At 41.5% G+C, this 12,935-nt stretch overlaps 1 protein-coding gene across 5 annotated transcripts in view; it reads left to right on the forward strand.

Moving 5' to 3' along the window:
• ilrun (inflammation and lipid regulator with UBA-like and NBR1-like domains) overlaps positions 1-12,935 on the forward strand; it is a 101,924-nt gene that overhangs the window by 22,927 nt on the left and 66,062 nt on the right. For all 5 annotated transcript variants that reach the window (XR_015081727.1, XM_086011510.1, XM_086011511.1 and 2 more), the window contains exon 2: positions 2,189-2,343. Coding sequence is in view for 4 of the 5 variants with exons in the window: in XM_086011510.1 (XP_085867636.1) it covers positions 2,189-2,343 (155 nt within the window). In the remaining variant the exon portion in view is untranslated. The remainder of the gene's footprint in view (positions 1-2,188; positions 2,344-12,935) is intronic.

Raw genomic sequence — 12,935 nt, forward strand, 5'->3', positions numbered from 1 at the left:
AAGGTGATCTATGCTTACAGGCGCCGGGCAAGGCTAGAATATTCAATGAGTACTTTGTATTGGTGTTTACTAAGGAGGTGGATGTTGACAAAATATCGGTAGAAGCAATGGAAGGGGTGAAAATTGATCGACAGGATGTGCTAGAAAGGCTGGGTATGCTTAGAGTGGACAAGTTGCCTGGTCCAGATGGCTTGCATCCCAGGTTGCTAAGGGAACTGGGGAAGAAGATAGCGGAAGGGCTTGCCATAATTTTCCAATCTTCCCTAGATGCGGGGGAGGTGCCTGAGGATTGGAAAGTGGCAAATGTGACACCATTGTTCAAGAAAGGGTGCAAGGACAATTCTAGTAACTACAGGCCGGTCAGTTTAACATCAGTGGTGGGTAAAGTTTTAAAAACAACAATCAAGGAAAAAATTAACGGGCACTTGGAGAGGTTTAAGCTAATTAAGGAGAGCCAACACAGGTTTGTAAAAGGCAGATTGTGTTTGACTAATCTAATTGAATTTTTTTATGAAGTAACAGAGAGGATTGATGAAGGGAATGCAGTGGATGTTGTCTACATGGATTTTCGGAAGGCGTTTGTCAAAGTACCACATAGAAGGCTGGTTAACAAAATTGAGGCTCATGGGATAGTTGGGTCAGTGACAGCTTGGATAAGGAATTGGCTTAAGGACAGAAAACAGCGAGTTGTAGTAAATGGCTGTTTTTCAGACTGGAGGATGGTAATCAGTGGTGTTCCCCAAGGGTCAGTGCTGGGGCCACTGCTTTTTTTGATATATATATAAATGACCTGGATATTGGAGTACAGAGTAGAATTTCTAAATTTGCCAATGACACCAAACTTGGGGGTGTGGCAAACAGTGATGGTATCAATCGACTGCAACAGGACATAGAAAGGCTAGTAGAATGGGCAGACGAGTGGCAGATGGAATTTAATACAGAGAAGTGTGAGGTGATGCATTTTGGCAGAAGGAGCAGGGAGAGGCAATATACACTTAGTGGCACAGTTTTCAAGAGTGTGCAGGGACAGAGGGACCTGGGAGTTAATGTGCATAGGTCCCTGAAGGTGGCAGGACATATTGAGAGAGTGGTTAGCAAAGCATATGGGATCTTGGGCTTCATAAATAGAGGTATTGAGTACAAAAGTAGAGAAGTTATGCTGAGCCTTTATAAAGCGCTGGTTAGACCACAACTGGAGTATTGCGTCCAATTCTGGTCACCACACTTTAGGAAGGATGTGAAGGCCCTTGAGAGGGTGCAGAGGAGATTTACCAGAATAGTTCCAGGGATGGGTGATCTTAGCTACAAGGACAGGTTGGATAAGCTGGATTTGTTTACATTAGAGCAAAGGAGGATGAGGGGTGATTTGATAGAGGTGTACAAGATTATGACGGGTTTGGATAGGCTAGACGGGGAAAGGCTGTTCCCACTAGTTGTTGGTACAAGGACTAGGGGACACAGATTTAAGGTTTTGGGCACGAGAGTGGTGAGGACCTGGAACACACTGCCGACGGAAGTGGTGGAGGCGGAGACACTCGATGTTTTCAAGGGGAGACTGGATAGGCACTTGAGGGAAATAAACTTGCAGGGCTACGGGGATAGAGCGGGGGAATGGGACTGACTGGATTGCTCTACAGAGAGCTGGCACGGACTCGATGGGCCGAATGGCCTCCTTCTGTGCCGTTATGACTGTGTGACTCGAAGTCTGTGTGCTTACACCTATGCCCCTGCCTTACCACCTCTGCTCCTGTCTTGCCCTCACTGCTGCCAAGATCCTTATGCACACCTTTATCATCTCTAGACCCGACTTCTCTAACTTCCTCCTTGTTGATATCCCAATCTCCACCCTCCGTAAAAGCGTACTTAAAACACATCTCTTGAACTAAATTTTCAGTCACTTATCCTAACACTCTCCTGAAGGCTTATTACACCTGTTCATTGAAACATCATGGGGTATTTTTCTGTGGACGTTATTTTTGTGTATTACGCTTTGATTTGTTCTGTGTGTTATTTGGTCTTTGTTACAAGTAGAATAAAGTTCCTGCCCTTGTTTCGACAACCTTTTTTTTCCAGTGAAACTTTTTGAATGTAGTTTTCTAGGGATTTATATGCAGGTCTATTATCTCAAAAGAACTTTAAATATTTGTCTCTCTCAGATAATTGATGAAGAAACTTGTTTGTTTTTCAGGAATTTGCAGGCTGCCATTGGTGCTTACTACGACTTTGAGAGCCCAAATATAAATGCACCATCTATGTCATTTGTCGAAGATGTTACAATAGGAGAGGGGGAGTCTGTTCCACCTGACACCCAGTTCACCAAAACATGGAGGATACAGAACACAGGTAATTATCTGCCTAGACTACGAGATTTTGAAAGGTTGAGCATTGCTGTAAAACCGACAAACCTGCAAGCTTATTGATGCTTACCATATAGAACCAAGGACAAATGGAAGGATATCCAACTAGGCCATCGAATTTCATTAAGTTATTGCATGCATGTCTTGTGTTCTGATGTGGATCACAGGCTTTTTTCTTTTGGGGAAGAGGGGAAGAAACTACAGACAAGACTCCAGGATTCGATAAATGTGAACTAACATTTACATTAAGAAAACTTCTACAAATTACAGCATTGAACCTATCCTACAAATCTCTTGGAAATCCACAGATCAAGGACACTGTGTGACTTAAGCTAGTGAAGGTAATCTGCTGCAGCACAAACTAAAGAAACAATAAATAATATATTTTAAAATTCCTGTTATAAGAAGCATCCGACTTACTGTGAGCAATGCCTTGGGAGATTTGCTTACTGTAAAACTGGTAAACATTCCAACATATTCTACATAGACTTTCCTATCATAGCTACAGCATTTGTCAGAAATGAACAGCAGCATTTGCGGTCAGCTGTATGGTTTTTCCCCTTACCTTTTTTGTCATTTTCTTTAAGATCACTGATGCAACGTTCCCTTGGTAAGAGACCTGTTGTCAAAGCCTGTATGACCGTTGCTTTGTCACTCTCCACTAGGAGACTGAGAGTTGGGTGAGGTGGGATAGGATTAACTTGTGCCAGATGTTCATTACTTTTTAGTGGGGAGCTCAGGCCATCACTACGTCTCACCTTTCCCCAAAATCACTTAACTGAAATTGCGATTCACTGAGTATTAGAGATCTGAAATGGTGTTTTGCTTGGGCAGTTTTGTCAGTTCAGAAATTAGCTGCATCACCAGCCTACGTTGTCCTGGAATATTTTAAAAGGAGCAAAATCAGTTTGAGAAGTGAAGTGGGTTTATGGTATTTTTCTAACACATGTTGGTTTTAGAATGTGAGGTGTTAAAATTTAGCGGGTGCTTAGGACTGCAGATAAGGCTAGTTGCATGTTAACAATTGATCTCCGGCCCTTATTTCAAGCCTAAGTAGCAACCTGATGCTTCAAATTATTTTCATTTTGTGGAGGCGCAATTCTAAGGACATTGCTTTGAGTTGAATTTTGTGGCATAAAAGCCCAGTTTGAAAGTAGTGAAAAAGGTTTGACTGTGTAAGATGAAATTAATTGACTAATTATTCACAGGAAATCATTTGGTGGTGTTGAATGATGATCCCCATTGATCCTATTTTTGTGCCTGGAATCTGAATTTATTCTGTGAATGCTTCTGGGATCTCATCATCGTGCCAGAGTAGGGAGATATCTGAGCTACCTTTAGTGAATTTCAGATCTCCTTACACATGTTGTGAAGATGCTGAACCATCTGGGTTACAATTACACGGGTGAAAGATTTAGGGGATGAGACCTATACTGATAAATAGATGAAAAGGAGGAGTGAGAAGTATGGAAGTAGGATGCTATGGGGCAACTCAGACTTGCACACAGAATGTACCAAACACCCCACAGACTCCAGTTTTAGCCCTTTCTGTCAGCAGAGAGTTGGACGTATTATGCACAAATGGGCACACTGTTTCGCATAGTTTGGTGATACCATCAAGTTCGACCCTCTGGACATCAGCTACAAGGCCACAAGCTCCATGCCTTGCCTTATATTTCCACTCTTTTTTCAACATTCTTTTGGACAAGGGGCCTATCCCAAAGTTTCTGAGGGTTATAAAGGTTTGGCAGTTGAAGCAGCAATACAATACTCATATAACAATAACTTGCATTTATATAGCGCCTTTAATCCAGAAAAACGTCCCAATGCACTTCACAGAAGCGTAGTCAGAAAAAATGAACACTGAAAGTAAAGAGATATTAAGAGGGGTGACCAAAAGCACGGCTGCCAGTGGTTGGTTGAAGGGAGGGGGGTGCACAAGAGGCCACAGTCTGAGGAACACGGTTCTAGGAGGAGGTTGTAGGGCTGAAGTGGGATAGTGGGAGCCAGTGTGGGTCAGCAAGGACGGGGTGAGTGGGACAGTGTGGGATAGGATACAGGCAGCAGAGTTTTGGATTGGGTTGAGGGTGGAAGATGGGAACAGCAGATTGGCTGAGGCAGAAGCAGAGGCAGACTTTGTTATGGAGGCAGAAGTAGGTGGGTTTTTGTGATTGAGGATATGGGGGTCAGAAGCTCACGTTGGGGTTGAATTTCATTCAGAGGTTAGGAACAGTCTGGTTCAACCGGAGACCGTGGCCGGGGAGGGAATGGAAGAGTATGGAGGTTTGTGCTGGGGCCTGAAAACGATGGCTTCAGTTTTCCTAAAGTTCACCTGGATGAAATTACGGCTCATTCAACACTGAATGTGTGGGACAAGCGCTCTGACAACACCTGAGGCAGTGGACGGTTGAGATAGGTGGTGAAAAGGTAGAGCTGGGTGTTGTCAGCATACATACAAGTTGTCCCAGTATCTGTTATCACCAGGGGATAGCATGTACACAAAGATTGTTCGATTTAATTCTGGAAATGAATTGGGGCAAATAACTGACGAGAGTAGGGAAATACTGACCATAATAATATAGTTAAGTTCAATGTAAAAATAAAAAAGGATAATAGTCAAAAATAAAGGTGCTGGATTGGAATGGGTAAAGTTCAGTGAAATAAGATCTGTCCGCAATTAATTGGGCCAAAAGTTTAACAACAGTTTAGTAGATCAGAAGTGGGGAATCTGCAAGTATGAACTGGAGAGAGTACAAAATAAATAAATTCCTTCTAGTTGATTCCCAGTTCCTAGAATTTCTCCTAGGCATTGCACTAGTGTAATATTCCGGCAAAGCAGAGTTGGAGAGTGGAGGATAATTGGACCAGGGCCCACAAATGATAAAAGCCCCCTTATTTTAAACCATGAATTCTGTCCTTTATATTAATATATACATGTTGCCATTATAAGTTTAAATTTCCACATGAATAATAAAAAATGGGCTTGTAAACTTGTCACACTGTATTTAGACCCTCCCACCCGCGGTGCACCGCAGTGTCTCTATTAGCTGGGGTTTGCAAGTATAGCATGATGAGTTTACATTGAGTGTGGACATAGGAATTTATAATGGAAAAATATTGACAGGATGTTACTATTTCTATAATATAGATAGGGCAAAAAGCGGGTGCGTCAAGGAGATGAAGACAAAACTGAAATTTAAAGAGACACATATTAGGACTAATAATAATAAAATAATGATTATACCAAGTTTATTCTAAGGGTGAATGAATAGGACTAAAAAGGACTGAAAAAAGGCTAGCAGATAATATACTGAATGCTTTTATGTGAACATTTAAAAATGCATGAGTTAATCAAGGACAGCCAGCACAGATTTGTTAAAGGCAAGCCATGTGACAAATCTAATAGTTTTTTAATAATAAGTGAACAGGTTCGTAAAGGAGATGCAGTAGATGTACTGTACATGGATTTTAGAATATATTTGAGAAGGTGTCCCACAAGAGGCTTGTCAGAAATATTCAGGCAAATGTAGCAGCATGGGTAGAAAGTTGGTTCGCAGGAAATAGTTAGGGTAAATGGGTGTTGCTGTAATTGGAGAAGGTTTGGAAGTGGTGTACCCTTGGGCCATTGCTGATCCTTTCTGTTCTCCGTGTACATATAGATGATTTGGACTTGGGCATATGGATCACAATCTCAAAATTTGGCGCTGACACATTTTATATGGGGTTTGCCAAACAGCGAGGTGGACTGTAAATGACTTAAGAAAACATGTCATGGACAGGCTAGAGGCAGATGCAATTTAATGTGGCTAAGTGTGAGGTAATGTATACACTCAATGGAAAAGTGCTGAAGGATGTGGACGAATGGAGACCTGAGGATTCAAATATATAATTCCTTGTAAGTGTGAGTGCAGGTGGATAAAGCCATAAAAAAAATCAAAAGAATTTTGGGTTTTCTAAACTGGGGCATAGAGTACTGGAGTAAAGAAGTAAAAATAAGTTTCATACAGCACGTAAGGAGGCCATTCGGCCCATTATGCGTGTGCCGGTGACTTTCTGAAAGAGCTGTCAATTAGTCTCACTCCCCTTCTCTTTTCCCCATAGCCCTGCATATTTTTCAATTCCCTATTGAATCTGCTTCCATTATCCCTTCAGACAATGCATTCCAGATCATCATAACTCACGGTCTAAAAAAAATTCTCCTTATCTTCCCCCTGGCTTTTTGCCAATTATTTTAAATCTGTGCCCTCTGGTTACCAACCCTCCTGCCAGTGGAAACAGTTTCTCCCTATCTACTCTATCAAAGCCCCTCATAATTTTGGACACCTCTATTAAATGTCCTTTTAATCTTCTCTCCTTTAAGGAGAACAATCCCAGCTTCTCTCGTCTCTCCAGATAACTGAAACCCTCATCCCTGATACCATTCTAGAAAATGTCCTCTGCACCCTCTCCAAGGTCTTGACGTCCTTTCTAAAGTGTGGTGCCCAGAATTGGACTCAAAACACTAACTGAGGTATAAATAGTGATTTATAAAGGTTTAGCATAATTTCCTTGCTCTTGTACTCCGTGCCTCTATTTATAAAGCCAAGGATCCTGTATGCTTTTATAACAGCCTTCTCAACTTGTCCTGCCACCTTCAAATATTTGGATATGTGAACCCCCCCCCCCCCCCCCCCCAGTCTCTCTGTTGTTGCACCCCGTTTAAAATTGTACCATTTAGTTTATACTCTTGTGATTTTTTTCCTTCTCTCTATTAAATTTCATCTGTCATGTGTCTGCCCATTTCACCAGTCTGTCTATATCCTCCTGAAGTCTGATACTGTCCTCCTCACTTTACTACATTTCCAAGCTTTGTCAACTGCAAACTTTGAAATGATTCCTTGTATACCCAAGTCCAAATCAATTAATATATATCAAAAAGAGCAGTGGTCGCAATACTGAACCCTTGGGAACACTATGGATAACTTCCCTCCAGTCCAAAAACCAACCGTTCATTGCTACTCTCTGCTTTCTGTCTTGCAGCCAATTTCATATCCACGCAGCCACTGCCCCTTTAATCCCATGGGCTTCAATTTTGCTAACAAATCTATTATGTGGCACTTTATCAAACACCTTTTGAAAGTCCATTCACACAACATCAACTGCACTACCTTCATCAACCATCTTCGTTATTTCACAGAAGAACTCACTCAAGTTCGTCAGAGACAATTTGCCTTTAACAAATCCATGTTGGCGGTCATTTATTAACCCATGTTCTTCCAAGTGACAATTTTGTCCAGGATTATGGTCTCGAAGTTTCCCCACCACTGACATTAAGCTGACTGGCCTGTAGTTAACTGGTTTATCTCTTCGCCAGCCCCCCTCCCCCCGTTCCAAAAAGGGGAGAAACATTTGCAACCCTCCAATCCTCTGGCGCTACTTCCATATTGAAGGAGGGATACAAAACGTGGTTTGGTCTCAGTTGAAGTACTGTTCACAGTTTTGGGTATTCTATTATGGGAAGGACATTAAAGCTGTAGAGATTGTATAGTGTAGATTCAACAGGATGGTGCTGGGGTGGCGAAGAGCATGGGGCAGTGGGATTTGTTTCAGGTTGCTCTAACAAAAAGGCCTCGTTTTATGCTGTAAACCTTGATGGTTGAGCCCAGACAAGGTTGGCTGCAGTAGGCTTCACAAGGCACAAGTTACTCAGGAAAGCACAATGGAATGACTTTTTTAAAAGGCCAAAGCAGTCACATTTAATCACAAATATTCTTGCTGTTGTCAAATTCTATCCAGTCAGTACTGATGAGCGAAATGCAATCTTTTATGGTTGGCTGGCAATATAATTGAGAGATGCAGTTATCTATTGCTTTTTGTATCGACATAACTTCAAAAGGGGTTGAAGTATTACCTTTTTTTACTGAGTACAGTCAATTTCAGTATTCCAGCCAGCAGCAGAATAGCTCTTTTTAAGCTGGGCCAGATTCAAGTTACAGCAAGTAAACATGTTTTAAAATCTATGTTAAGAGAAATGAGCGGTATCTTTATTATTTCATGTATCCAGGAGAATAACGAAGTATGATTCAGTTTTACATTGCATACTGTTCACTTACCAAAATAAAAGCAGCTGTTGGTTTTGAACCTGAGTCTTGGTCTGGCTCAGTCTGCTTTCTGAAGAGAGGAGAATCGTGTGGCAGAATATGATGAATTCCAACAACCGGTACACAGAGTAAGGGTTCTCTGTGATAATGCCTCAGTCTTGCAATCGTTCACATAGGTATTGGGTCGGCTAAAGCATGCTCTGGATTATGGGGATGTGAGAGCCATTCACTGGAGTAGTCAGTGAAACTGAATGCAAGAAATTAGCATAAAACCCCAACGACTTGACTCGACTCCCTACATGGGTCTGAAGAGAACCTGTAACATCAAATCATCGGTACCCAAGCTTTGCACATCACTGACCTTGTCCTAAGATTTGTGGAGGAAAAATAATAAAAATACAATAGCTATATTTTCAGTGTGGTTTTTACTCCTGGATGTATTTTCCTCCATGTACTTTTGTCATACTCCCTTTCCTCACTGTGACTAACTCTGACCTGGAATATTAGATGTTTAGTGTCAGACAACTTATTTTTCTTAGTGTGATTTTAATCTACAGAGTTGGCAGCCCCCTTTATAGAACTAAAGGTTAGTCTGTGGATTGTAATTTTGTGCAGCTTGTGAGGAAGGGGTCAAGAATTGATCAGATGTCTTCCGAGTATAAAACTCCAAAAGAAACAAGTCCCACTGACTGTCCTGGATGGATGATGGGCTTGTTGCAATTTGTGCGGAGGATAGACGACATTCTTATTCATTCAGCCTCTGCAAAATGACTGCAATTGCTCATCTATGTAGAAGACCAGTATGTGGATCACTGCCCTTTTTGAGTCTTTTGCGAATTTCATGCTTAGGTAGTCAACCAGGCTTTTAGTTTTTTGGCTGCAGGAGGTAGCCATCAGATCCAAGGAACCCATGGGAAAACAGGGAAGTATTACACTAAACAAAATTTGGTAAACCAAAAGTTCAACATTAACACAGTAGCATAGCCATGAAAGAGAATGAGGCTAAATATAGAAGGAACACACATGTGGAAAAAGGAGAAAATAATGAATAAGATTATGGAAGGATGATAATTGTGCTATGTGTACCAGAAATCTCCAGCTCTAGAATACCATTATGAAACTTAAAAGCTTTGTTTTAATTTTCTGAAATCATCTCCACTCTTCTACTGATTTATTTGTAGGACCACCCAGTGTTCACATAGACCGGACATTTGAGCTTGTAGTGGTGAGCTAGCACCATCATATAATGGCAACCAAGTCAAAGACTCAGGAGGCCTTCATTGCACCTAATGTGTCTGTAACTGGAAGAGCAATAGTAGGTTCTAGCCTGAACATTGGCCAGCTTGGATTTAGAAATAGATGGAATCGATTGAAGTCAGTCATTTTTAAAATGTTCAAAAGCTTCAAAGAAACTGCTGCCACACTGTGGTGTGAAATTTCCACAGCATCAGCAATGAGTTTTTCACTTCTGCAGTACCAATTCAAGGCATACTGTGGGGCTATTGTATAGAGTTTCACTTGTGTAGCTGTTCCTGCTTACTTCATGTTTTTGTTGACGATGAGCTTTTTTTCTTTTAGGGGAAATAAGAAAATTGCCCATTAGAACAGAAGTGGCTTCAGTTCGAGTAACTTGCTCGTTTTTACTTGGCTATTAGAATACTTGATTTTTACCCATAAGTGAGCTTCTCTCCTGAGATCCGGCATCTCTAACTTTTCAGAAATTTGCTCGTGCAAAGTTGTCTGACTTGTAGAGTTAACATCAATCTCCCTCTGCAGTTATCTGTATACTGAATTAAATGTAGTCTCATATTACGCTGTTACACTCACTTTGGAAATGGTGAAATTTACACTCAGCCAGACTACAGAAACAAATCAATTTATTTACAAATTGAAAATGGAGATATCAAACACAAAATGTCTGGCCAATGCAAGAGAGTACAATGCAAGTAGAGTCTTTACTGGGTTAATGACAGTCTTTGTATAAACAGCAAGCCTTTGAATTATTTCTGCTATCTCATTATAGTTGTCAAACTAAGTGCTTGATAATTCACTGCTCAATTTGTGATTGAGAACATTGTGAGTTCACCACCACATCTTGGGGGACACTTTTTTTTTCTGTGTCTTGTTTTTAAGCACTTGATGCATTGGAAGTCAGGCAATTGGGCAAAACTTAAGTAGATTAAGATTCATAATCTAAAAGCTTCAATTCAAATTCAGTAAACTCTTTCTTATCCGGCACCTATGGGACCAGGATGGTGCCAGTTGATGAAAAATTCTTGATAACAGAGAGGTATACCTACTAGGGTTGCAAAATTCCAGGAATTTTTAAAAGAGGAAACTTTCCATGGGAATTTATGGGAATTTTGAATTTTTTTGCACACTGATGGTTTTTGTCTGACATCTTTGTCACCAAAATAGACATACTGTTCCATACAAATAAAAACAGGCTTTCAAAACTTTATTTAGGTTATAATTTTGAACTTTATTGAACCCCCACAAAAAAGACCCACCTAAAATAAAATAAAAAGAGCGTCAGCTTATTTAGCCTGTAATTTGTCCTTATTTTGTCCCTTTGAGTCTTCTACTCATCATTGCTCCTCCTGATTCTCTGACTCTGGCTCTGACGTGTCTATTTCCTCCTCTGTGTCATAAGAACATAACATAAGAAATAGGAGCAGGAGTAGGCCAATCGGCCCCTCGAGCCTGCTCCGCCATTCAATAAGATCATGGCTGATCTGATCCTAACCGCCAATCCACTATCACAGAACCATCTCCTGAATCTAACAGAATTAGACACACGAAATAGGAGCAGGATCAGGCTACATGGCCCCTGGGCCCGCTCCGCTACCCACAGGGCCATGACCGATCCGAACCTAGATTCATATCCAAATTCCTGCCCGCTCCCCGTAACCCTTAATTCCCTTTACTTCTAGGAAACTGTCTATTTCTGTTTTTAATTTATGTAACGATGTAGCTTCTACAGCTTTTTGGGGCAGCATATTCCATGGACCTACCACCCTCTGAGTGAAGTAGTTCCTCCTCATCTCAGTTTTGAAAGAGCAGCCCCTTATTCTAAGACTATGCCCCCTAGTTCTCGTTTCACCCATCATCGGGAACATCCTCCCCGCATCCACCCGATCCAACCCCTTCACAATCTTATGTTTCAATAAGATCGCCTCTCATTCTTCTGAACTCCAATGAGTAGAGTCCCAATCTACTCAACCTCTCCTCATATGTCCATCCCCTCATCCCCGGGATTAACCGAGTGAACCTTCTTTGTACTGACTCGAGAGCAAGTATGTCCTTTCTTAAGTATGGACACCAAAACTGTATGCAGTATTCCAGGTGCGGTCTCACCAATACCTTGTACAACTGAAGCAATACCTCCCTATTTTTATATTCTATCCCCCTAGCAATGAAAGCCAACATTCCATTGGCCTTCTTAATCACTTGCTGCACCTGCATACTAACCTTTTGAGTTTCGTGCACCAGGACCCCCAGATCCCTTTGTACTTCAGTACTTTCCAGTTTCTTGCCATTAAGATAATAACTTGCTCTACGATTTTTCCTGCCAAAGTGCATAACCTCACACTTTCCAGTATTGTATTCCATCTGCCAAATCTCTGCCCACTTACTTAGCCTGTCTATGTCCCCTTGCCGGTTTTTTATGTCCTCCTCACTCACTACTTTCCCTCCCATCTTAGTATCATCTGCAAACTTTGATATGTTACACTCGGTCCCCTCCTCCAAATCGTTAATATAGATTGTAAAGAGTTGGGGACCCAGCACTGACCCCTGCGGAACACCACTAGTTAATGTTTGCCAGTCTGAGAATGAACCATTTATCCCAACTCTCTGCCTTCTGTTAGATAGCCAATCCTCTATCCATGCCAGAATATTACCCCCAATCCCGTGATTTTTTATCTTAAGCAATAATCTTTTGTGTGGCACCTTGTCAAATGCCTTTTGGAAGTCTAAATACACTACGTCCACTGGTTCCCCTTTATCCACCCTATATGTTACTTCCTCAAAGAACTCCAGCAAATTTGTCAAACATGACTTCCCCTTCATAAAACCATGCTGACTTTGTCCTATTAAATTATGATTATCCAAATGTCCTGTTACTGTCTCTTTAATAATGGACTCCAAAATGGACTGTCTAGCTGTGTGGTGGACACTTCTGTATCTGGCTCAATAAGTTGTAGGTTCGCCCGGATAGCCACCAGTTTCTCCACTCTCTTGTTAGTCAGCCTGTTGCGCACCTTTGTATGCGTATTCCCAAAAAGTGACCAGTTTCGTTCAGAGGCTGCTGATGGTGGGATTTGGAGTATCACTGATGCAATGGGTGACCGGGCCTCAGATGCACAAAGTCCCTTCCACCAGGTATGTGCACTGATAATGCTTGCATGATTCCCATATCCCATCCCCATTCCAAAGACCTTGCTTGGTAGAGAACTTTGCCAGACTTCCCAGAACTTTGCCCACATCCAGATTGAGA

Source organism: Somniosus microcephalus, chromosome 18 (assembly GCF_052327205.1).
Source record: "Somniosus microcephalus isolate GS21.2 chromosome 18, FLI_Smic_1.0, whole genome shotgun sequence".
Lineage (NCBI taxonomy): Eukaryota > Metazoa > Chordata > Chondrichthyes > Squaliformes > Somniosidae > Somniosus > Somniosus microcephalus.